The sequence below is a fragment of the Orbicella franksi genome, chromosome 9, assembly GCF_964199315.1.
Source record: "Orbicella franksi chromosome 9, jaOrbFran1.1, whole genome shotgun sequence".
Lineage (NCBI taxonomy): Eukaryota > Metazoa > Cnidaria > Anthozoa > Scleractinia > Merulinidae > Orbicella > Orbicella franksi.
The window spans coordinates 12,090,480-12,113,865 of NC_138153.1; the positions used below are offsets into that span (position 1 = coordinate 12,090,480).

The 23,386-nt window shown below is 41.3% G+C and overlaps 2 protein-coding genes across 8 annotated transcripts in view; both read right to left on the reverse strand.

Moving 5' to 3' along the window:
- Positions 1-23,386, reverse strand: part of LOC145496573 (protein inturned-like) — a 53,981-nt gene continuing 30,595 nt past the window's right edge. For 4 of the 6 annotated variants that reach the window (XM_081476275.1, XM_081476274.1, XM_081476278.1 and 1 more), the window contains 5 exons: positions 23,028-23,229; positions 22,302-22,488; positions 20,879-21,024; positions 18,647-20,505; positions 409-450 (listed from right to left, as the gene is read on the reverse strand). In XM_081476275.1, coding sequence (XP_081332401.1) covers positions 20,400-20,505; positions 20,879-21,024; positions 22,302-22,488; positions 23,028-23,229 — 641 coding nt within the window. In that variant the 3' untranslated portion in view covers positions 409-450; positions 18,647-20,399. Of the gene's footprint in view, positions 232-262; positions 451-18,646; positions 20,506-20,878; positions 21,025-21,127; positions 21,338-21,385; positions 22,489-23,027; positions 23,230-23,386 lie in introns of those variants that run through there. The other 2 variants (XM_081476273.1, XM_081476279.1) reach the window with 2 other exon arrangements.
- LOC145496569 (uncharacterized) lies at positions 2,075-18,602 on the reverse strand. 2 transcript variants are annotated; one of them, XR_014050569.1, is made up of 4 exons: positions 17,994-18,602; positions 11,086-11,730; positions 3,438-10,774; positions 2,075-3,010 (listed from the first exon to the last, which is right to left on the reverse strand). XR_014050569.1 is itself a non-coding variant. In XM_081476268.1 (3 exons), exons 2-3 carry the CDS (start codon positions 11,672-11,674, stop codon positions 6,627-6,629), a joined length of 4,737 nt encoding a protein of 1,578 aa, XP_081332394.1. In that variant the 5' UTR covers positions 11,675-11,730; positions 17,994-18,602; the 3' UTR covers positions 2,075-6,626. The 2 variants fall into 2 exon arrangements, 1 of the variants encoding a protein (XP_081332394.1); XM_081476268.1 differs by having other exon boundaries at positions 2,075-10,774.

Below are 23,386 nucleotides of genomic sequence, written 5' to 3' on the forward strand. Positions count from 1 at the left end.
TTAGGACAAGCAGCTTGAAATGTCCGTTTTATTGTGATGATTTAACAGGTCTGCAATGTACTGGACCGAAGAGCATGACAAATTGATGTGCCGTGAGATTCTTGCTGTAGATCCATACGAAGTTGCCGTCGCAGTGTTGCTTAGCATGCTCAGGCGAGTGGAACGCGACGCCGGTCTCGCCACAGCCTTTACGCGGATGTGCCGTCGCCGTCGCCATCTCCCGTCTTGGTGCTTAAGGTCTCTAATATCAACAAGTGCGAACGCCAGTGGATGGGAAAAAACAACAACTATGGCTCTTTAATGCTCAGCCGCAAGAAAAATCGTTCACAACTTTCTTTTATGGATCCTTTCGAAATTGTCATTTGTCAAAACTGGCATTTTGAACCAATTTTTGATAAACATTGTGTGAGGGATTTAGCGCGACTTTGATTTTGGTGGCTCTGAACACCCCTCGACACAATGTTCAAAATTTGACGGAAATGTCTTGTTTTGTCTATTTGGCAAAAATAGACCCAAAACTTGCTCGTTTAGGTTACGTTTCACCTCTTTTTGAAATCATCTTTATGTCATACGCGTACATCAAGTTTTTCATTGGTTAAAGTTGTGAACAAATTTGTTACGTGTCATATACATCAGTTACGGAGTTTCCTACAATGAAAGCGGTATTCACACTACTATTAAGAGAGCGGTTTTCATTTGGGTGTCAAAAAGTAATTGATTTTGCATTACTATGTCACCTTATTGACTTAAAAATTCGCGCCACTTTTTTATCCAATCAGAAGTAAAATCAAAACCAATCATGACTCGGTCGCACACGTCTTCCCGCGCTTTGCGTCAGCTACATACAATTACTTCGAGTTTTGACTGGTTCACTGTTTTGTCCGTGTCCCATTTTTATTGGATGGAAAGAGTACTTTGATTTTGGTTTTCGACACCATACACTGATCCTTCGATAACCAATGGCAAAAGACATGTCTACGAATATCAAAAACGTTTTATTAAATACAATTTTTAGGTATTTGGATTCATAATTCACATAAGAAATAACGACAAGTAAATTGGGTATATTGTACAATTTAACATGTGTTATAGATATGACGCTTGATTAGCCCTAACGGGATGATATTCCAAGGCTTATTTTTGGCCCCGTTCGCATACGAGATGGCTTTTACTCCGAGAGAACCGCGTGGGAACAAAATTGGCCCTCACTCCATCAGGCACGTCACGAAATCAGAGACCATTAGGAAGGAATTATTGTGTTACGAGCTGGAAGAATGTACGCAAATCCAAAAGTTGTCACGTCATGTTAACTGACAGCGCAAGGGATGGGCGTTTTTTTCGGGGTTGGAGAGGGTTACGGGGGAAAGGGTGGGCAAATTCCAAACAAAATACAGTCGAACCTCTAGAAAGCGGTTACGGGAGATGGTTGCTCACGAGAGCTTAGACCATATTGGGCAAAATTGTGTTTCATTAGCGTAAGTAACTGTACTTACCCCATGCTTTAAGTGCTTTGTTCATGTGAAAAGTCAATTTCGAAAAAATGCGGTACTTTCCATTGAGAAATTTCCGTCTCTTGTACAACCCAGGAAGGTGAGAATGTTACAACAGGAAGGTGAGAATGTTACTCGTTATCAAATTGTCGCTCTATGATTTGTCAAGTGGTCGCTTACGGGAGGTTAAAAACGAAAGAAAATTCCAAACCTTTAGCTCTATAAGTAGTCGCGGTCGCTTACGAGAGGTGATCTCTTACAAGAGGTTCCAAATATAGTGATTTGGCTTGGAAACTTGGTATTTTGGAACACTGGTCGCTGAGGGATCCTGAGGAGAGGTGGTCGCTTACGAGAGGTGGTCGCCAATGGAGGTTCAACTGTAATTCCTGCAATGGTTTTTCAGGAGGAAAAAGTGTTTAACGAAACGAGCCAAAGAAATCTCCCACTGAATGATAAAGGAAATTGAGAAGGAAGTCGCTGCGAAAAATGGCCTACACGCTTATCCCCTTCTCCAAAAACATGTCAGTCTGTTCTTACGGTAAACAACCCCCCCCCCCCCCCCGCCCCCTCAACCTGAATTCAAATACAGTGAAATCACCCATGTATGACTCAACTCCATTACCAGGGGCCCGTTTCTCGAAAGCCCCGGAAACTTTTCGGGCCAGTAACTGAAAGCCATTTTCAGTTAATCGGTATTTAAAGACAAAGAGGTGTATACGCCTGAAACTTATTCTATGAAGGGAACCTCTGTTCATATTAAAACTACGTGAATAAAACAGCTCTGTAATCATAAGCTTCGAGATTTTGCTGTGGCTTTCCGGGTGCAAAAACGTTTCGTGACCTTCGTGAAACGGGCCCCTGCACCGTACTACTTAGTGTCAACCCAAGATGAAGCATATGAACATAACTTTAAACGTCTTGTTGAATTCTCTTAATTGGTACATATATTTTCTTGCAGATTTCGTGACAGTAACGTAGTAACGGCATTCCTCTGTTGGGTTTGTGGACAGCGTGACTGCTTCTTCTAACAGCGTCCACACGAAAGAATCATTCAAATAACAGTAAATCTGCAGCGCTGAACGGTGTTTGTTAAAATTATGTATACTAGGAGAACCACAAAAGACCATGAAAATCGCATGTTATCTAATCTGGAGGTTGTGTGGTATTGCTGTCTTGTGATTGCCACGTTCTACATAAGCCTCTATCGTAAGTGAATAATGTGTCGTGTGTGTGTGATTTGGTCCGAAACAATCACGGTCCTATCCCTTAACTATCGCCAAGACACAAAACCTTGAGTTGTGGTTCTAGTCCTTGGTAATCTTGTCACAGTAAATCAAATGCTTCAAATCCAAGACGCAGAATTCATCAATGAACTCGCTTGTTTTCCCTGAAAATAACTGTCCATAAATTCGGCGCATTTAACGGTAATACATTTAAAGGCCAGCTCCACAGCACATTGGGGCACTGATTGGTGGTGGCACACGTACAACTCCCGAGGATGCTCCCCTGGAAGAAGGCGCCTGAAAAAGCAAAGAGGAGCTTTTAAAATACTAAGTACATTTTACTATGATAAGACACTAGAAGTTGCCTAAAATTGTACCCAGGAAGCAATAAAAAGAGATTTTTAGGCGATAGGAATCAGTCCTCTTTTGTAGAATGTTTCAAAAAAGCAAATCGACGGAACACCTTCGTAACAGCGGTCTCTCCTGCAGAATTCGAATCGCACAAGGACCCAATCACAATGTCCATTTTCTTCATGGATCACACAGACTCACGTCAAACTCTACCGTGATCAGAATGCAGTTTCTCTTCAAAATATCAATACTAATTCAGACAAGTAAGTTATGAGATTTAACAAACTGATCACTAAACAGAAATTTGAAGAGTGACAATATCCTGAGTTGTAATTTGGTGTTTCTCAATTTATGCCACTTTTTGTCAACGTACCCTATGACTACCAGCACATGGAGCGTCCTTTACTTCAAACGGCTCCGTCCTTTCAACCTCATAGGTGAACTGGAAATGTGGATCAATGGAGTTTAGATGGGCATGGAGCTCCTCGCACACTGTTTTTCCTGATGCAGGCACGGCTGTTGCCAACATATCTGCACCACCACTTGACGGGAGGGGTTGTCACAAGTGCCTTTACTGCGAAGTGATTTATAACTAAATTCGCCAAAATGGCGCTTCATACAGTGGAGGACAATTGCCCATCTGAAGATCTGTCAGTCGTGGGAACCTTGGTAGGTAAAGTTAACGTTACTGACAACAAGTAACAACAAGTTCTCTGATATAAATTGTCTAAAAGACGTATTGGTTCTATCCTGTAGCTATGAATCTTGTTTCAATCGTTGCCTAGATCCTGTACGGCTTTCTCCCAGGCCTTCACGGAAAATCGATTTTGGAGACGTCTCCGAGAAGCACACTTTTTGCCTCCGACCACGTGACCGGAAAACGATCAACTGAGGCGAAATATAGAGGCCTTGGAATTAGGCAATTTCAATCGCTCTTTTGTAATTTCCAGGGTCAAAGTCCATATTCTCGTTGAAGCCTTACCAACATTCTAATTTTTTTTTATCAGTGTCAACCACAGCTGTTACTATACCTAGCTTATAGCCTTGCGTTATAGATAATTCTAACACAGGAAAATAAAAAGGCGTGAAGGATTTGCTTCGCTCTTGTTTACATTGTTTGTCATGTTGCTTTTTTTAAGCCCTCGGGTGATTTAGGCTTTCGAACAGGGTAGTAGGAAGTAATGGGGTTGAAGCCTACCACTGAAAAGGTGACCGTGAGACACTTTCATTGTTTGTATCCAAAATGAGCGTTATGTGACCAGATTCTGTTGCTAAGTGGTCAGCGTTTACAGAGCGACTACTGTAACCATGGCCGCCTCACAAAATTTTCTACAAATTTAAAGAACAAAAATCGTGGAGGTCAACAATAGTTTTCCAACAAATGTTATGAGAAAATTCGCCGTTGCACGGGCATTTCTTTATTATTTGGAAAATTATAGAAAAAACCCAACAGTAGGCTCTCGTCAGTTATCAACTAGAAATCTTAAGTTATTGTTCTACTTTGTACATTGCCGATTCTTTGTACACCTGAACATATGCAAAGCCGTTTCACTAACTTTCAGTTAGAAAACAAATAGTTCATTATCAGGTCATTTGAGTTTCTTTTCATTATTAAAATCTACCTTCCGTTTCCTCGGAAGCTAGTCAGCTGAACTATATTTCAGTAATGAAGTTTTATTAGTTTCCTCGGAAGTTAGCCAGCTGAACTATTTTTCAGTAATGGAGTTTTAATACTTTCTATTCATGGGATGTTCCCTTCCTATCGGTAACACCAATTCAGAATTTCAAATTAAGTATCTCACTTTTAATTTCCTAAGTTTGTTCTATCTTAATCTCAACCTGTGAATTTTAATCGTAGCTCTCTATTTTTAATTTTGGAAACTTCGTGGTGTTGATTAGAGTTCGCTATCTTAATTAAAGCACTTTCCGCTCGTATTGCATTATCATATTGTAAACACTTGACGTGTATGTAAAGGATGATATATAAACAAGTACGTTTGTAAAGGTTTTTCGATTACATGGATTACGATCAGGATTACGCTTATAACGTCGATTACGAAGATCATTGTTGTCGGGTGCAGAATTAACTACTGTTGGACCAAGTTATGTCTCTTCCTTGACGTCCGTAGTGAAGACCATTGAAGCAGATCCTCGTGTACCAGGAAATCGTGACGAATTTCCGTTCCCGCAGGCAAGCAGTGCTCTCAGAGTTAGATTCCCCCAGTTTCCAGTTCAAGTGTCCGTTCAGTGCGAAATTTACAGTGTTTGCAGGAAAAACCTATCGTCACACAAATTATCCATGTAATCAAGCTTTACATTACAAAGGCAACAGATTTGTGGTCACGTGGATTAGTGGCTATTTTAAAACTTTTAAAATGCCAGTGGTCAATTTGCAAAGAATTTGCTTTAGTGGAATTGGTCGTGGTAGTCCCGCTGTAAATTTTCTGGACAACAATAAAATTTACTCGGTAACAGAGGCACTATAACAAAATATAAAAATAAAACTTCTTAACCCGGCACTCGAGAAGAAAATAATTATTATGGTCAAATTCCTGAGCTATCAATTTTGCCTCCCACACTCCGATTCAGGAGGATACCGCGTCTCCCAAAGTAAAAGCTATTACGGAGGTCAAGGAATTACAGGGCGTTTGTTTAAAATATGACCTTCCCAGGCCTATTTCCTGCTGTAGCCAACCAAAGATTCGAAAGTTCGGAGCGTAGAACAACGTGGTGTGGAACCTGACAATTTTTTTGATCATTATTCGAGACTACGCTTGTATGATACTTGTCGTTTTACCTACCAGTGACAGAGGTGAACAAAATATGATTTTCTCTTTAATCCTAGCTGATACTTTCCAAACACAGTTGATCTTAAAGGAGCTAGGTCACAGAAACACATCTTGAAAAAATTGCCCAATTTTCTCAATTTTGTCATTCGAGTCCAAAGATTCCACACGTTCAGATTACTCTACCTTTGAAAGCGATCATTTTGAGGTCTTCTTTATTAAAAATAAATAGAAAATGACGTAAGAGAAATCTTGATTTTGCTCCTTTGAAATATCTTGAATATTGAAGCAAGTGTTGCAGTTATGTTCAATTCAATAAACAAGATCCTTAGAAGGAATAAATCATAGTTCACTGCAAGTAAAGAATACGTCTTCACATAGTCAAGCAGTGTAATAATGTTGTTCATTGAAAAAGACCCAATGAAAAAAGAGCCAGGCCTGCGTGTTTGTGCGCTGGTAAAATGATATACCCAACACCTTTTCGCTTTCCTCGAGTGTTCAAGTCAGCGGTACATGTAGTAAGCTTTTAGGTGCGTTCTGCAGGATACTTTATTCTCACAATCCAATAATCAATCGAAGCGCAGCAAGAGAAATAAATGCGACATCAAAGTTGACAGAAGATACAATCACTTGAAGACGTTAGGCATTCTTTCATAGCAAAGTTTCCAGAAGAATTTCTGCGTGCAGGGCGCTGTATAACTACATCATCGACGCAAACAATATTTATCAAAAAGCTTCTAGACATTCGAATCCCCATCCATGACTATTCGGTAGGCTCACCAGTCTTGTACACGTGGAAATTCATGAGTGAATATACGAAGGGTTTTGCCATCTTTAAAGGCAGCCCAGCAGTACAGTTTCTTGGTGAGGGACACTTTCATTCCCATCATTCCACACTCCATGATTAAATGATAGATTTGTGGTTCACAGCTAACACAAAAATTTACCTGGCGGCTGCGATCATATAGAATCATGGTGGCTTTATTTGGGTCCCGGTCATCACTCTCGAATCCTCTCATGTCTAAATTTGCGCTCAACCGGCCTGAATCTTCTATTGTTTGAATTTTCACAATAAAACGGCTTCCGTCTCTTGGGGGAGGGGGCGCGTAGTCTGGACCAGTAGGTTTGAGACGTGGACTTCCTACTGAGGTCATTACATACTCGTAATCTGGAATAGACACTTCTACGGCGTTTTTCTCACCAACAGCTTTACAGAGGTACTTGTGCGTCCTCCAGTGTTTTCTCTGGCATTCCTTTTCACAATATCTTGCTGTCATACAACGTTTACAAGACATTAATTCGATATCACGTCGTAGACAAAAGGCGCAGTATGTTAAGTCGGTTACTTTAAACGTTTTGTGTCCAGAATCATTTCCAACACAATGATTCGCCTTAAACACTGCTGACACACTGTTGGGTAATGTCACATCAGTATCCATGGTTTTATCTGCCTTCGTGAAAAAGGAGCTATACTCCAGTGGGAACGAATGCTGTTCTTCAGCACGAAGTCCTTCATGTAAACCCGGTCCGCAGTTATCGTGGATAAAGTTGTTTTCTACCACGCAGGGTGGCTTTCCTGGACTCCGTCTGCTGACCATTACACCACCCATCTTGTTGTTACAAATCTCATTGTGCCTATATAGACCACCAGAATCGGTGTGCACACAGACACCCCACCAGTAGTTCTCAAATATCGTGTTTTCCTCAACAACTACGTCATTAATATTCAGTGCCGCGCGGATACCGAACGTTCCATTGTGAAAAATCTTGTTTTTCCGAATTATGACCACAGGAGAAGTAGATCCAGGATACTCAGGAACCGCACCTACGACAACACCCTCGTATTTATTGTCGTAAATCTCTGATCCTGTAATCACCACTCTGTTTGCTGGAACACCCTGCACTGGGCCTTCATCAATCCAAACGCCCCTTGTATTTCCATAGATATGGGATTCATGAACTAATAAACTTCCTCTATTGTGCACTCTGATTCCAAAGGCGTATGGGTTTATCATACCATTATCATTACCACTGATGTGAGATTTTACCAGCACGGCTGATGCATCAGATCCTCCCACTGCTATCCCACTACCTTCACTGTCCTTGACTGTCCATTCAAGGAATGTTGCTACTCCTTCAATCGATATCACTGGGCTAGTTGATGCTGCGTTTTGAAAACTGCATTTTTCGAACTCAACACTTCCATCTCGTTGAACACACATTGTCTCCTTTGTTGAAATAGTGATTCTTTGAAAGAAGCACTGTTTACGAAGGAAAACATCTCCACATGTTAATGTCACGCACGATTTATCGTCAAAAGCAGCCATTGTGGTGTCTGTAATATCATTACAACCTCCGTATTTGTAAAAGGTTGTACCTGTTTCTACGTCCTTACAACATTCGCCTTCTGGTATTTCATACTGACCATTTCTAATCAGCAGAACTTTCTTCCTTGTACTCTGGCTCTTGTTTCGCATTAAAGCACGTTGTAGTGCCTTTGAAGAGTCAACAACTTCCCACTTTCCATCCAGATCTTGGAATGCATTTCTGAAAGGCTCATAACAACGACAACATTTTGCATCATAATAGTATGCAATGGCTGCAGAACACAACGCAGGACGTTTCCGTCCAACCCCATTAAGAGCCAAAGCTTTCCTTGAGTATCCTTTCCAACATTCTGGCTTAATGTTTATATACTCCTCAGCATCTTGAAGACATTCTTCAAACTTTTGTAATTTAAGATAGGCAGTTGCTCTGTTGTTCAGTAGGCGTGGGTCCAGGTTTTTTGTTCCAGCGTTAGCTTCAATTGCTTTAGTATAGGTCTCAACTGCCTCATTGAAACGACCATCTTTGAAAAACGTGTTTCCTTGTAAACGAATCGCATCCATGTCACCACTTTCAAAATTTCCACTCTTTCCAAACTCCTCATTCTTAGTTGAAGGCCGAGATGAGTACAAAATAGTTTTCTGCAGCATTTGAGAAAGAGGCAGAGTATGGGGAAATATTTTCCGTAAATCCTCGAGGGGAAGAGTCACACAATCACTTGTGGTCGAATTCAAAATTTGAATTGCAAATCGTTCGGCTTTTTTCGCTTCTTCTTGGTGGCCATGTACGCTTAATTGCAAGGCATTCTCATACATAACGCGAGTTGTCTCATGAGTTAAAACGATTGCTTTGACCTCTTTTCTGATGTGCTGCTGATCCAGAAGTGACATCACGTGCTGCTGCAGCTCAGACGCATGACTGGTTAATTTGGACCACAAGTAGAACATCGAAGGCTCAGCCACTGACGAGGAAACCTGTTCTTGTAAACTACCTGCAACATCCGTGAGGATTCGGTCAGGTGATGGGCATTCCTGGAAGGAGTCGTGGAGAAGTCGTATCGCTATATGCAATGACGAGGCCGTTTCTTCAATGGTCATTCTGTTGCGAATGACCTCTTGAACCAAACGGTGCAAGCTGAGTGATGTAGAGGTATTCCTCTGAAATAGTGAAAACTTGGCTAAAACTTCCACGATGTGGTGTTTCAGGAGGGGAAGGTTAGAACTTTGGTCTGATTGACCTTCTTCCACAGAAAGAAGCTGATTGTTGATTAGTTCTTCCTGGATCTCCTCGGGGGCCAGAAACGCAGCCGCGTGCACGAAACGGGATGCCAGTTCTCCATGTGCGGAATTCTTGACGTATTCAAAGTTTAAAAGCCAAGTCGTATGAACTGCTAGGCGACTCTGAGACTCGTACTCCCACGATGGCTTTGCCGGATACTCACTCAGAAGTGTCAGTCGTTGGCTTTTGTATTCTTCCAGATACTTCTCGATGGGGCACTGAAGCGCTTTAATATGTGCACAAGCTTGTTCTAAAGCAAGAGGCAGGCATCCGAGCTCATGCACCAGCTTAGTTAGCATTTCGTCTTCGTGTCCTGTATCTTCATCGACACTAATTCGAGTAATAAAAAACTTCTTTGCTTCATCTATTGAGAAGGAGCGAACATCAATGCAGCAAGAAGGATCAAGATCTAGGTATTGACCTATCTCTCTTTGTTCACGTCTTGTTGTAAGCAGAAGATGGCCGTTTGCCTGCCTCTTCCACCGTCCAGACAAAACTTTCTGCATTTGGTCAGAGAAGTTGAGCTGGTCTACATCGTCAAGAACCAGTAACCAGGGTCTCTTCTGCTTCGAGATCCACGTTAAAACTTTGGTCAAGGTCAAATCGAAGGAATTTGACAGGATTTCTAGGCGCAAAGCTAGGTCATTCACGGTGTTTTCGAACTTTCTGTCATCCTCCATGGAGAACCAAAATACACGTCCCTTGTACTCGGATTTGCGTTTCCATGCAAAAGAAGTTGCTAAAGTGGTCTTGCCACATCCTCCAAGGCCGCAAATGGCAGCGATCTTTAATTCCTTGTCGCTTTTGAATGTTAGGCAGTTTTCGAGAGTTTCCATTTCATGTTCCCTTCCTGTAAACCATTTGTTTCGTTCTGGAACATCAAACACTATCTGTTTGGGATATTCTGATGCTGGTAGTTTGCAGATCGTGGTCGTCAGTTTCTCCAAATCTTTCTCCATAGCTGAACTTTTGACTTCCAAAGATTTACAGAAAATTTCTATTTGTTCTTGTTTCATTTGCAATTGTAATTCCGTTTTCTTTAGCACTTGCTTCTGTTCCTTGTCCTTTGCATTAACTTCTTCTTTTAAGATGTCTTGACTGTGCTGGAGTTCTTCACACCTTTGTTCAAGACGAGACTGCTTTTCTTGAACTACGGCTAGGACTTCGTCAAACTCAGACTTGAATAACTCAATAGTAACACGTACCTGAGCAGCGTTTTCTTCCTTGAAGTCTTCCAGTGAGTCAGACAGACCTTGAACTTCCTTGCGTATTATCCGAAGAAGAGTATCATCGAGTGGTTTACCGAGGCATATCTCTAATCCTGTGTAAATAATTAAAGTAGCCAAGTACAGACACTTGTGTAAATTACTTTTCAGTCACTTCTACAATGGCTAGAATTGCATTTTGCAGTGTGGTATTACAAACCAGACTGCTCGTGTATTTCTTATGACTCTTCGGATGCCTTTAGAGCTCTTTAGAGCTCTACTCATCTTTTCAGTACAGGTCTCTGATCGAATGGTTGCAGCGATTTGATTACTGGTTTCAGTATCAAGCTAAATGAATATGACAACGATCCAGACACCATTTTAAACGGTGACTCTAATATCTACTAATTTTACACGTTAAACTTACCTTGTTTCCTCCACAGTCCGAGTTCACCCAGGATTCTCGTTTCGTCGGCGGGCGGAAGGCGAACTTTGGTAACCAAGGCCTCCATGAGATCGAAGCAGTAATCATAGTGCGCTTCAGTCCAAGCTGCGAAGTCGCAATGTGCCCATTCATTACGTACTTTAGATCTCACATCTTCAGCAAACGGTTTTACAGTCGCGAATGGTGTTGCACCACAGAGAACAGCCAGAGCTGCTGAAGTGTCAAAGGAACTGTCAAATGCGTTGAAATGTGCCATGAAAGGTTTCATGAACAGCTTAGCCAGGGACACTTCATCCTTCACGCAGTAGTCATAGTGGCGTGGATTACGATGCAGGGTAGCGTTATTGTTGATGCTTTCATAGTTCAGCTTCAGTGTGCTTAGTGGAATTGTTTTCTGGTAAGCTGCAAACGTCTGCTTGTCTAATCCAAAGTTTCGCACCATATGCTGGTAGAATGGTGTCATTTCGTGTTGAATCTTATCTCTGAGGCATGGCGTGAGGACACTTTGCAGAGCAATACCCACCACTAACCATCGTCGCTGCTCCAGAGATGTTCCGGATATGGAAGTCATACCTGTAGCTTTTTATATCTTCACCAGTTTGAGTACGAGCTGACTTTGGCGAGTTCCTACAACCAAGCAAGAAACAACTGAAACGGTTGAACGACTTAAACTCAGGGTCTACAGGGTCTCGTTCTTCTCTTATATTTCGGACGAAAAGTGTGGCTTGAAATGTCAAGATTTAAGATAGCTCAGAACCTCTTCGGATCACTGTTTAATAATTTAGATGTGTATAGAACATCAAGATACGATCAAGATAAGTACCTTGACTTGAGGAGATATACTCCGTGTTTCTATCAAACTTTAGTATATACTTGCTTTCTATCACGAAATTCGTTCTCGTAATTGCTACGCTACTCGCTATATATCTAACAAATAGATTCCATGTTGCCGTGCGTCATTTAACAAAATGACAGCCGCTTCTTGGCATTTTCGAAGTGTCTGTGAAGAGGATTTAGATGAAGTTTTGAACGACTAGTAGATTTATACTAAAACAATTAGATTATTCGCTCTCGATTTCTATGCGTGATAGTTGACTCGGGCTGCGCCGTCATGAACTATCACACGATAGAAAACTCGAACTCATAATCTAATTGCTTGATCACAGATGACGTCAAAATGTGGTAAGAACAAAAAAATTGGCAAAGGAGGCGATAGCTGATGTTCTTACCACATTTTGACGTCTTTTGTGATCTATTACTGAACAGACGCATGGCAACATGGAATTTATTTGTTTTATATAGCAAAGAAACAAAATACTGCAGAAAAAGCTTTTTTATTTCAAAATCTTTCAACATAACTTGAAAGCCGGCCTTTGCCCACTTTGGCAAACACGAAAATAGCAATTTGACGTAATCTGTTGTCTATACAAAATGAAGCAATCTCCGTGGTTGCCATGCGTAGCAAAGAATTGTCATTGGTGCAGCAAAATCACGCCACTGTCAAACTTGACTCGAGCGTCGCTTCTCGTGGAATTAAAACTTAGAGCGAAAGCAGAATTGAACTGCTGGAAATGCTGAAAAAGTTAAGTCAATTTTTTCATCAGAGCAGCTCTATGAGCCGAAAAACTTGAACGTTACCTTGAATATTCCAGGAGTTGAAAAATACGCTCGGAAAACTTGCGGTTGCGGTCAACACTGGAGGCCATCCGATTCGAGTTTTGAATGAAAGGAGCGTTAGTGACACTGCTGTGCCCTGAAACGGACTGGAACATTAGCGTCGGAAAGCAAGGTTACGTTTTAACTGATTTTAAGAAGAGATGTTTTGATGTCTCATCCCTGACATCAGTCTGTGTCAACAATTATTTTGAGACTGAGAAACGATGAATTTTTTAAATAAATTAATCTCATAAACATTTTGTTTATTGGGTTTGCTAAAATTCGACATAGAGCAATGGTTTCTTACCTTAAGTAATTTCAAGACCAATTTGTGTTTGGTTTAGTCTCGCTCGACTGCCGACTGAGATTGCTCGCATATTTTTTCTGAGTCATTTTCTAAAAAAGAAAGGTTTTTTCTTCTTCCCGCTTCTCCTACCTGTTCAATGTCTCGACAAGACTTTTTTGTACTTTATCTTTCGCCCACTCACGAAAAATATTATCTTAATTCACAAAACTTTCCGCCATTTTAAAACACAGAGGGAAAATCTTTCTACTGATGGCGTCAGTCGTGCGTCTGTCCTCTAAAATATCATAAGCGAGAACCAATCAAAATGCGAGAATAATTTGGGATATTATATAATCTTTTGTAGATTGTGAGTAGCCTAGCAGTGTGCGGTTGTTAAGAATATGGTGGCCGATTCTGTGTGTGTCTGCATGTGAAGAAAGCGATAGAAATTTCGAGGTCATAATCAAATTGTTAAATACAACACGACTGGATGGAAGTTTAAATGGACACTATCACGGCGATTTTTCTCCATTTTTGGTCAGAGCAGTGCTAAAGTTATGGTCGAGTAGTCCCTCGCTCGTTTACAAAATGTTCCCAGAACAGCAAGATGAATATACTAAGTAAATTGCCGAAGAGGGAGTAATCTGTAAGTTCAGTTGAATCCCGATTTCTCAAACCCTCGAATTTTCGAACCTCCCGATAAGTCGAACCAAAAGTCGTTTCCCTCACCTCAGTCGAGAAACAATTTATGGTTGGCCATTCGTTTCAAAATTACGACAGGGTATACGCGGGTTTTTCTGCCGCGTATACTTGTTTACATACGTTACGTATGGGCTTAAAGCTCATATATACGACCATTTAGATCGCGTATATACGCATTTTTAAAGGGCCACATTTTTGCGTAAATTCAAGCGCGGGGATATGCGAAATAAATGCCCAAATATACGCGTCCTACAAGGTCCCATATATACGCGTGCTAAAATGCGCGTATATGCGGGTCTCGTAAATTACGTTGTATATGCCAGTACGAAATGTTCCTTTTTAAGAGAATGGCTGTTCGTGTATGATGGCAATGAAAATTACTTTAACTAGAAATCGTCAATATGGCGGCAGTGGTAAAATGCCTTGTCTTGGTCTATCTGCTATTTAATGTTTGTTACTGCAGCTCTCCAGTGAATGAACTTCTAGAAACAGTTATACGTCTTTTGAATGACTGTTTAAGATTTTATCCTAACGCTAACAAAACGACGAAGCCGTGATAACGAGCGCCAAATGCGGCGTAGCCACGAGGAGCCTGGGGGGCTCCTGCTGGTTTTCGCGGTTTTGTCGCTTTGTGCGCTCGCGCTCAAATTGCTTAAAAAATTGCTAAACCGCCAAGCTACGCAGGCTAATCCTTTAGTTGACTCATTGGAGAGAGGTACCAAGGCAAATGCTGAGAAGATATGGCCTCTAGAATCGCTGGTGAGACAAATGCAATATTTACTACTTAGATGGGAAATGTTTGCATTAAGAGCAGTTTCATGTACCTCAGTGTATTTCCATTAGGGCTTTGCCAACTGTATCAGCCTCTAATGGAAGAGTGGGTCGTCCAGCCTATGATATATCAACACCTCAAGGGGAGTTTTAGGAAACAGAATGTGACTTTAGTGTAAGTCCTATTGGGTCTTCACCAGATAATTCATCTGGTTGAGTGCTATCATCAAATGTGTCCCTGACAGCTAGTATTTCCAATATTACATATATCTTGTAAAATCACTGCGTTCACCCATATTGGTTGTGTGTACAGCATGGTTATTCCATGCCTCAACTAGGAGGTTTAACTGGTTGTTAATTCTGGAAAGAAATATGTAATACAAACAGAACAGATCGATTATGCTGGTCGATTCCAGGATGCCATTTTCTTCCATCTGGTACAACAGAGTGTAGTAGAACTGACCAACTTCAATAAAGACTTCTCTCCACAGACGTTCAATTCACTGGTTGTGTACAGACAACCCAGCAATTTTGCTTCCCCTATTAAATCCCCTGTGCCATAGCATAGCTCTTCCTACCTCTAAATTTTCATCCCCTTCGTCTGAACACACTCTAGAGGGCAATCTATAACTTTGCACAGCAGCTAAGAACAGAGCGAGCCCAGTAGCAGCAGAATTTTTTGTTGTACAACTTAAAGTCTAAAGCCCTGTCAAAACTACCATGTATTACAAACCTCCAACTGATAAGGCAGTGTAGTCCATCAATGTGCCAGAGAGAATTAGGTCCCCTGATGCCTTGTGATGGTATTGAACCACCTCAAATCAGACCCTGCTGGGTCAGTTTGAAAAAAACTTTCCCTTACACGCTGACGCTGAACATAGATGTTTCTACTTAGCAAATGACCCAGCATGATACTGATACCAGAATTGGAAAACCCATGTCAGTCTCAATTCTCGAATCATCAGAGCCGGGTTGCTCGAAAGCCAGTTAATGCTAACCCAGTATTAAAAGTTAACCCAAATATGAATTTTTCTCTATAAAACTGTTCTCCACTGCTTATGCTTTGTGTAGTTTGAGATCACTCAAGTTCAAAACTGAACTGCAAACATTTCCCATCTATGTAGTAAGTATTGAATTTGTCTCACCAACAATTCGAGAGGCAGAATTCTCTCAGCATTCGCTTGGTCACCTCTGTCCTAAACGGTGAACAGAATCCACAGCAACTTCACGACGAATGATCAAGTTCTCTGCCATGTTACGACTACCGTGGGGATAAAATCTTGAACAGTCATTCAAAACACGCATAACTGCTTCTAGAAGTTCAGTCACTGGAGAGCTGCAGTAACAAACATTAAATAGCAGATAGACCAAGACAAGCCATTTCGCCACTGCCGCCATATTGACGATTTCTAATTAAAGTAATTTTCATTGCTATCATACACGAACAGCCATTCTCTTAAAAAGGAACATTTCGTGCTGGCATATACAACGTAATTTACGAGACCCGCATATACGCGCATTTTAGCACGCGTATACGTATATATGGGTCCTTGTAGGACGCGTATATTTGGGCAGTTATTTCGCATATCCCCGCGCTTAAGTTTACGCGAGTATATGGCCATTTAAAAATGCGTATATACGCGATCTAAATGGTCGTATATATGGGCTTAAAGCCCATACGTAAACAAGTATACGCGGCAGAAAAACCCGCGTATACCCTGTTGTAATTTTGAAACGAATGGCCAACCATAACAATTTTCGTTTTTCTTTAGCTTTGGATTTTAGGACTTGACGTAGTCACGAAATGGTGTCTACATATATCACGCAATACAGAATATTTAATATTTATGTCGATCCTAGCATTCCAGAGTAGAATTCCTAAGCTGTTGTGGTTCTAATAGTTATTTACCCTTGTTTACTGTCGTATATGTACAAATAAGTTTCTTAATTTGCTTTGAGTAAGCAGGCATAAGCGAATTATTTACACAACCCGACTTGCTACTGACTGATATTCACGCAGAAAGCTGAGGCTGTATGAGAAACGATCACGTAATTAATCGCATACAAATTCTTCGTGAGAAATTAAACAAAATCTCTTCGAAACTGAAAGGCAAACAGACATTGACTTGATTAATTAACAGGAAGTGAAACAGAGAAGATGCCAAAAGAATAGGCATGCGACTCGGAGTCTACAAAGGAAAAACAGACAACAGGGCCGGGAACAGAGCAAGAAACAGAATGTAAATTGTTCCAGTCGCAATGACAACTCTCTCAACTGAAGCATGGCTAGCCAAAGAATGGAAGCGTTCCAAAGATGAATCGATGTGTACGAGCAATAAATATTGCAAGTTAATCATGTAAACAAGAAGATCTGTTAGATCTTATAACCGCGCTTTTAAAATTTAACTGTTTTCTTAGCACTACAGTCGCAACGCAGTGCATATTCCAAAGCAATCTTTGATGATTCATTGATTACTGTAGACATCACAGCACTTAATCAACACAAACTCTATTATCGCACCATCAGTCGTAGCCGTTGTGACATCTCCGATGACGTAATAGTCTTAATCTGGAACTTTCTTCGGGATATGTATGGTCATGAAGATACGAACACTATTACAAACCGCTTTCTTTCTTTAAAGTCACGATTAAATTTAATTGTTTTTTTCCCTTGAGTTAAGGGTTAGCAAAGAAGTCACACGAGTCACATAATTCAAGAATTGCGTTATCTACGGCTATCTTTACTACGGTGGTTATTTCCCTATCAATGACGTAATCTTTGCACGTTCTGACACGTTCTTTGCTTGGCTTGCAAATATTCAATTTTCCTTCCGATCTATGAACTCGCGGCGATGTAACAGTCAAAGGATTTACTTCATTTGCCTAAAACCACAAGAAATACTCGCAAAATTACAAATAAATTAATGACCGTCGCTTCTGCTGAAATAAACTTGCAAAGTAAACACGATCTTATTTGTCACGTAGTGAAAGTGAAAGCTGCAACGTCAGCGCATTCCATGGCTGACGTAATACCTTTTTTCAGCGTATTTATTATTCCCTTTAAATCCAACGCTTTGATAAAGCGAAAAGAAAATATATTTTACCCACAAAAAAAGAAAACAATATCCGTAAAATTGTCCGTGTATTTATGTTTTAACAGCTTCTGGCGGCAAAACATCACACGTTGCGTGACTCAAAGTTTGGCCGAGCGGAGGTCTGCGTCTGGTCACCGACAAAAAAAAAAAATAATAAACCACGGGTAAACCTAGAACCGCGCTCGGCCCATGGCCGCGCGGTTAATAATAAACCACGGGTAAACCTAGAACCGCGCTCGGCCCATGGCCGCGCGGTTAAAAAAAAACCAGGGGTAAACCATGAACCGCGCTCGGCCCATGGCCGCGCGGTTAATAATAAACCACGGGTAAACCTAGAACCGCGCTCGGCCCATGGCCGCGCGGTTAACAATTCAACTTACCGTTATTTCCTTCTATACACGACCAGAATCTCAGCTTCCGGGTTGAAAAATTCTAGCTCGTATAAAGCTCATATCTGATTCAAATTACTCCCAAACTACGAGCCACCTATCGTCCAACCGTTCCTCTTGCTTTTTCGTGTAGTTCTGTAGCTTTAGAGTTGAAGCAGGATCTTTCTGAACGAAAAATCTCTCTAGCGAACCTTGCACAACGCAGTCAAACCGAAACCATAGCCTGAGCATGTAACGAGATCCGGGACATTGGGATTTTTGACAATTCTCATGGCAACGTCGAGTCACGCCAACGTCACGTCACGCCAACAATGAGACAGTGTCACGCATGGAGATCCCGGGGCAGTTACTCAAATGGTGGGAAAAAAGAATCGACCAGAAAACGCTTATCTTGGCCGAATTTTTTCTAGAATGTACATAAATCTTTTCTTTTAAAACTTGTCGTAGAGTGAGCCAAAATATCTACAAGTGCGAACACCAGTGGATGGGAAAAAACAATAACTATGGCTCTTTAATGGTCAGCCGCAAGAAAAATCGTTCACAACTTTCTCTTATGGATCCTTTCGAAGCTGTCATTTGTCAATTTTGATAAACATTGTGTTTGAGAGATTTAGGGTGACTTTCATTTTGGTGGCTCTGAACACTCCTCGACACAATTGTTCAAAATTTGACGGACATGTCTTGTTTTGTCTATTTGGCAAAAATAGACCAAAAACTGGCTCGTTTAGGTTACGTGTCACCTCTTTTTGAAATTATCTTGATGTCATACACGCACATCAAGTCTGTTCATTGGTTAAAGTTAGGAACAAATTTGTTACGTGTCATATACGTCAGTTACGGAGCTTCCTACAATGAAAGCAGTATTCACACTACTGTTAAAAGAGCGGTTTTCATTTGGGTGTCGAAAAGTAATTAATTTTGCATTACTATGTCACCTTACTGGCTCAAAAAATTCGCGCCACTTTTTTAATCCAATCAGAAGTAAAACCAAAACCAATCGTGACTCGTTCGCACACGTTTTCCCGCGCTTTGTGTCAGCTACATGCAATTATTTCGAGTTTTGATTGGTTCACTGTTTTATCCGTGTCCCATTTTTACGGACTGGAAAAATTACTTTGATTTTGGCTTTCGACACCATACACTGCTCCTTGGATAACCAAAGGCAAAAGACATGTCTACGAATATCAAAAACGTTTTATTAAAATACACTTTTCAGGTATTTGGATTTATAATTCGTATAAGAAATAACAAGTAAATTGGCTATATTATACAATTTAACATGTTTCATAGATATGACGATGGATTAGCCCTAACGGGATGATATCCTTGGGCTTATTTTTGGCCCGTTCGTATACGATGGCTTCTACTCCGAGAGAACCGCTTGGGAACAAAATTGGCCCTCACTCCATCAGGCATGTCACGAAATCAGAGACCATTCGGAAGGGATCGTTGTGTGACGAGCTGGACGAATGTACGCAAATCCGAAAGTTGTCACTTCATGTTAACTGACAGCGCAAGGGATTGGCGTTTTTCTTCGGGGTGGGATGGAGAGGGGGGCGTACGGAGGAAGGGTGGGCAAATACCACACAAAATCATTCCTGCATTGATTTTTAAGAAGGAAGAAGTGTTCAACGAAACGAGACAAACAAATCTCCCGCTGAAAGACAAAGAAAATTCAAGTGAAAAATTGGGTCACGAGAAAGAAGTCGGTCTGAAAAATGGCCTATCCCCTTCTCCAAAAACACGAAGGTCTGTTCCTATTCTAAACAACCCTGAATCACTTCAAACGTTCGGCTTATAACTCAACTACTACCCTGAAATAACCCATGCATGACTCAACTGCATTACTTGTGCCGTACGGCTTAGTGTCAACCCAACATAAAGCATATGAACATAATTTTAAACGTCTTGTTGAATTTTCTTCTTCAGTACATGTATTTTCTTGTAGGTTTCGTGACAGTAACGGAGTAACGGCATTCCTCTGTTGGGGTTTGTGGACAGCGTGACCGTTTCTTCAAACAGAGCCACACCACACGAAAGAATCATTCAAATAACAGAAAGGCTAAAGAGCTGAACGGTGTTTGGTATTATGTATACTAGGATAACTACAGAGGACCATCAAAATCGCATGTGATCTAATCTGGAGGTTGCGTGGTATTGCTGTCTTGTGATTTGCAACGTTCTAACATTCTAAGCCTCTGTCATAAGCGAATAATTTGTCGTTTGTGTGATTTGGTCCGAAATAATAACGGTCCTAACCCTTCACTAAAGCCAAGACACAAAACCTTGTGGCTCTATTCTTGGTAATCTTGTCACAATAAATCAACTGCCTCAGATTTCGAAGCAGAATTCTTCAGTGAACGCAATTGATGTTCATATGCTTGGCGCACGTTACGGTCATACACCAAAGCCCAGTTTGAAGGCCAGCTCCACAGCACATTGGGGCACTGATCGGTGGTGGCACACGTACAACTCACGAGGATGCTCCCCTGGAAGAAGGCGCCTGAAAAAGCAAAGAGGAGCTTTTAAAATACTAGCTAAATACTGCTTAAATTTTAACTGTTTTTAAGCCACCTTCCTAAGAGCTGACCTAGCATTGGTAGCAATAAAAAGAAGTTTTATTAGATATAAAACAGTCCTCTTTTGAAGAAAGTTTCAGACAAGCAGCAAATCGAGTGTGTTCCAAAATTCGAAACCCTCGAGGACCCAATCAGAATGCTCTTTTTCATCAACGACCACACAGACTCCTAGGAAACTCTGCCGTGATCAGAATAGAACTTCCCTTCAAAATGTCAATACAAAGTCAGACTAAACAAACTTATCACTAAGGAAAAAAATTTGAAAAAGATCATTCATTCCACTTTTTGTCCACGTACCCTATAACCCAGTACTTGAGGACTGAAGGAATTTTCTTCTGCTCCGCTGCGTTCTCGGGAGTCCTGTAAAATAGCACGCCATGTTCTAACACACCCTGCATTCCAGAAGGTGTAAATCGGCTTCGACGGTCACTACGTTTTAAACGCTGGGAATGAACAAAAGAAATAAATGCAGTTAATGAGCGTTGTTAGTGAGCGTTGTTTTGTATGTATGTATGTATGTATGTATGCAATTGTTATAAGGAGAACGTGTCACGTGTCGTGGGTCAAAACTCACTAACTCCCTAGGGCGAACAAAACTCAATAACTCCCTAGTGAAACAACAACTTGAACTTTCGAATCGCACGTGATCAGGTCGTGCTCCTTGAAACCGCGACATATTTGTGAGCCAGCCGGCGTCAAGTAAACGATTTCTTCGCAGTTTTTTTCTATTTTTGAGTTGGGAGGTATAACAAAACACTTAATGACTGGTCACGCGGGAAACAGTGAGTTTTGTTTCCCCTCGACCTCGATGTTCCACTCGGCTTCGCCTCGGGGAACACTGAGGGTCTCGGGGAAACATAACTCACTGTTTCCCTTGGGGCCAGTCATTAAGTGCTTATTGCACGGAGTTTACAACAAAGAGCGCCTGCGTTCCCGTACTGGTCAGCAGCGTTTGGATATATGCACGCACCAGGACTCCATGTGCTCCTGGATTGAGACGCGTGTTAAGAGCCTTAACAGCCATAGCGTTTGCAGTGAGCGTTGTTTTGCATGGGAGCACGTCTTCAAACATTCCCCCTCCCTTCCTTCCGCTCTTTCCACTGTTAATTTAGTGTGACGGGTGCCTGTATCCCCTACCACGTGGGGGCTCATGGCTCGGTTTCGTGGGAGCGGTCTTCATCTAAGAGCTGGCTGCCAATAGTGGAAACTCCTGGATGTCTCGAGCACCCAACCTCCATTTAGCGATGCAGTTGTTAATCAAAGTAAAAACTTTGTATAAATAAATAATAGCCTCCATTTGGCGTGCAAATGTGCTTGGATATTTGTCCGCAGACATTATGTTCCAAGAAGCGAACAGTTTCTTGAGAGTGAAGTTCGAAAAAAACTGTGATCTTCCAGGAACAGATAATGACCAAGGACAAATATCCGAGCATCTTCTCACGCCAAATGGAAGCTATTGTGTTTATTATCCTTCAAATATTTTTGGCAGCAAGCGAAATCTTTGGAAAATTGGACAACATCACTCAGATATTCATCAGTTTTAGCTGGGGCATATTCAGTCATGTGACGCGTCTAGACCAATTGCGTGCGAGCGAAAATATTTGATGGATTATAATGAACAGTACTACATAGTAGCCTAACACTGATGTAATATAGGGACGGCCACACACAAGCTGACTTGAGAATCGACTCAAGTAGTCAAAGCGAGTTGAGAACTCACCTGTTTGTAATAAGGAGAAAACAATCTACGCATTGACAGACAAGTTTTGTGAAACGTGTTGAGAACCTCTGCGTGCACCGGCCCACCCGTGGAAGGTGCATCTCCGTCACTTGGGCACACTACAATGCCATGGAATGAGTCCCAGCTGACATAATGAAACAACGTGTTCTCTGTGCCGCCAGTCAACCTAAATCGCACACAAAACAAGATTTAGGGCATAGAACTGAGAAGAAAGAATGCTTTTGCAAAAGGGAGGAGGGCAAAACCACTACCAGCACGGTTTATAATGATTTTGAAACGTTTTAACATATTCCTAGATCATTTAAACTCAGGAAGGCCCACTGATAATGGCTGGATTTCAGAACAGTACTATACTAGTGTCTGAAGCCCGAGTGAGAAAGGCAAACTATGTAAAGGATGGTATAGAAGCTATGGTCAAAATTCAACAAGAAATTGGGTTAAGAGATGACTCTCAGCTGTACAGCCCATTCCCCACTATCTTAAGCTCTGTCAAGACTCTTTCAATGCCTTAAGCATAAATAGGTAGCAGAAAATATTCTACACAAAATAAAAAATGCTCTGGAGGGATAGCTTGAGATGGACTAGTATCCAGTACAGGGTAGGGGTGGGGGTAGGTGTAATAATCTCAGTCGTTTCAAGCTACAGAAATCGTTACGCTGTTTGAGTCACGATTCGAGCTTTACTTTACTTTCTACCAACACTTACTTAGCCGTAACCATCTGTGACAGGTCGGGAATGTTTTCTGGTAAGCTCTTCCTAAACGTGCCAGCAGAATTGAGAGAGAGCTGGGAACGGAGAGATCTCAGTTTGCCTTTGGTGCCGAAGCTACCTAAACTTCCGGAACTGTCCGAACCTTTCCGACGAAGCGTCGAGGGAACGCTGCCACTGTCGGAAGATTCGACTTCGTCTGTAAAAAAATAAGAGTGGAAAACATAGTTGTGGCACGGTGAGAGAAAAAACAAACCTGACACAGCACTTGGTTCAACTAAACGAAAAAAAAGAAACTTAAATTTCTTTTTACATGCATTTAGCACTGCCGAATAGATTTGTGTTTTAAAAAGTTC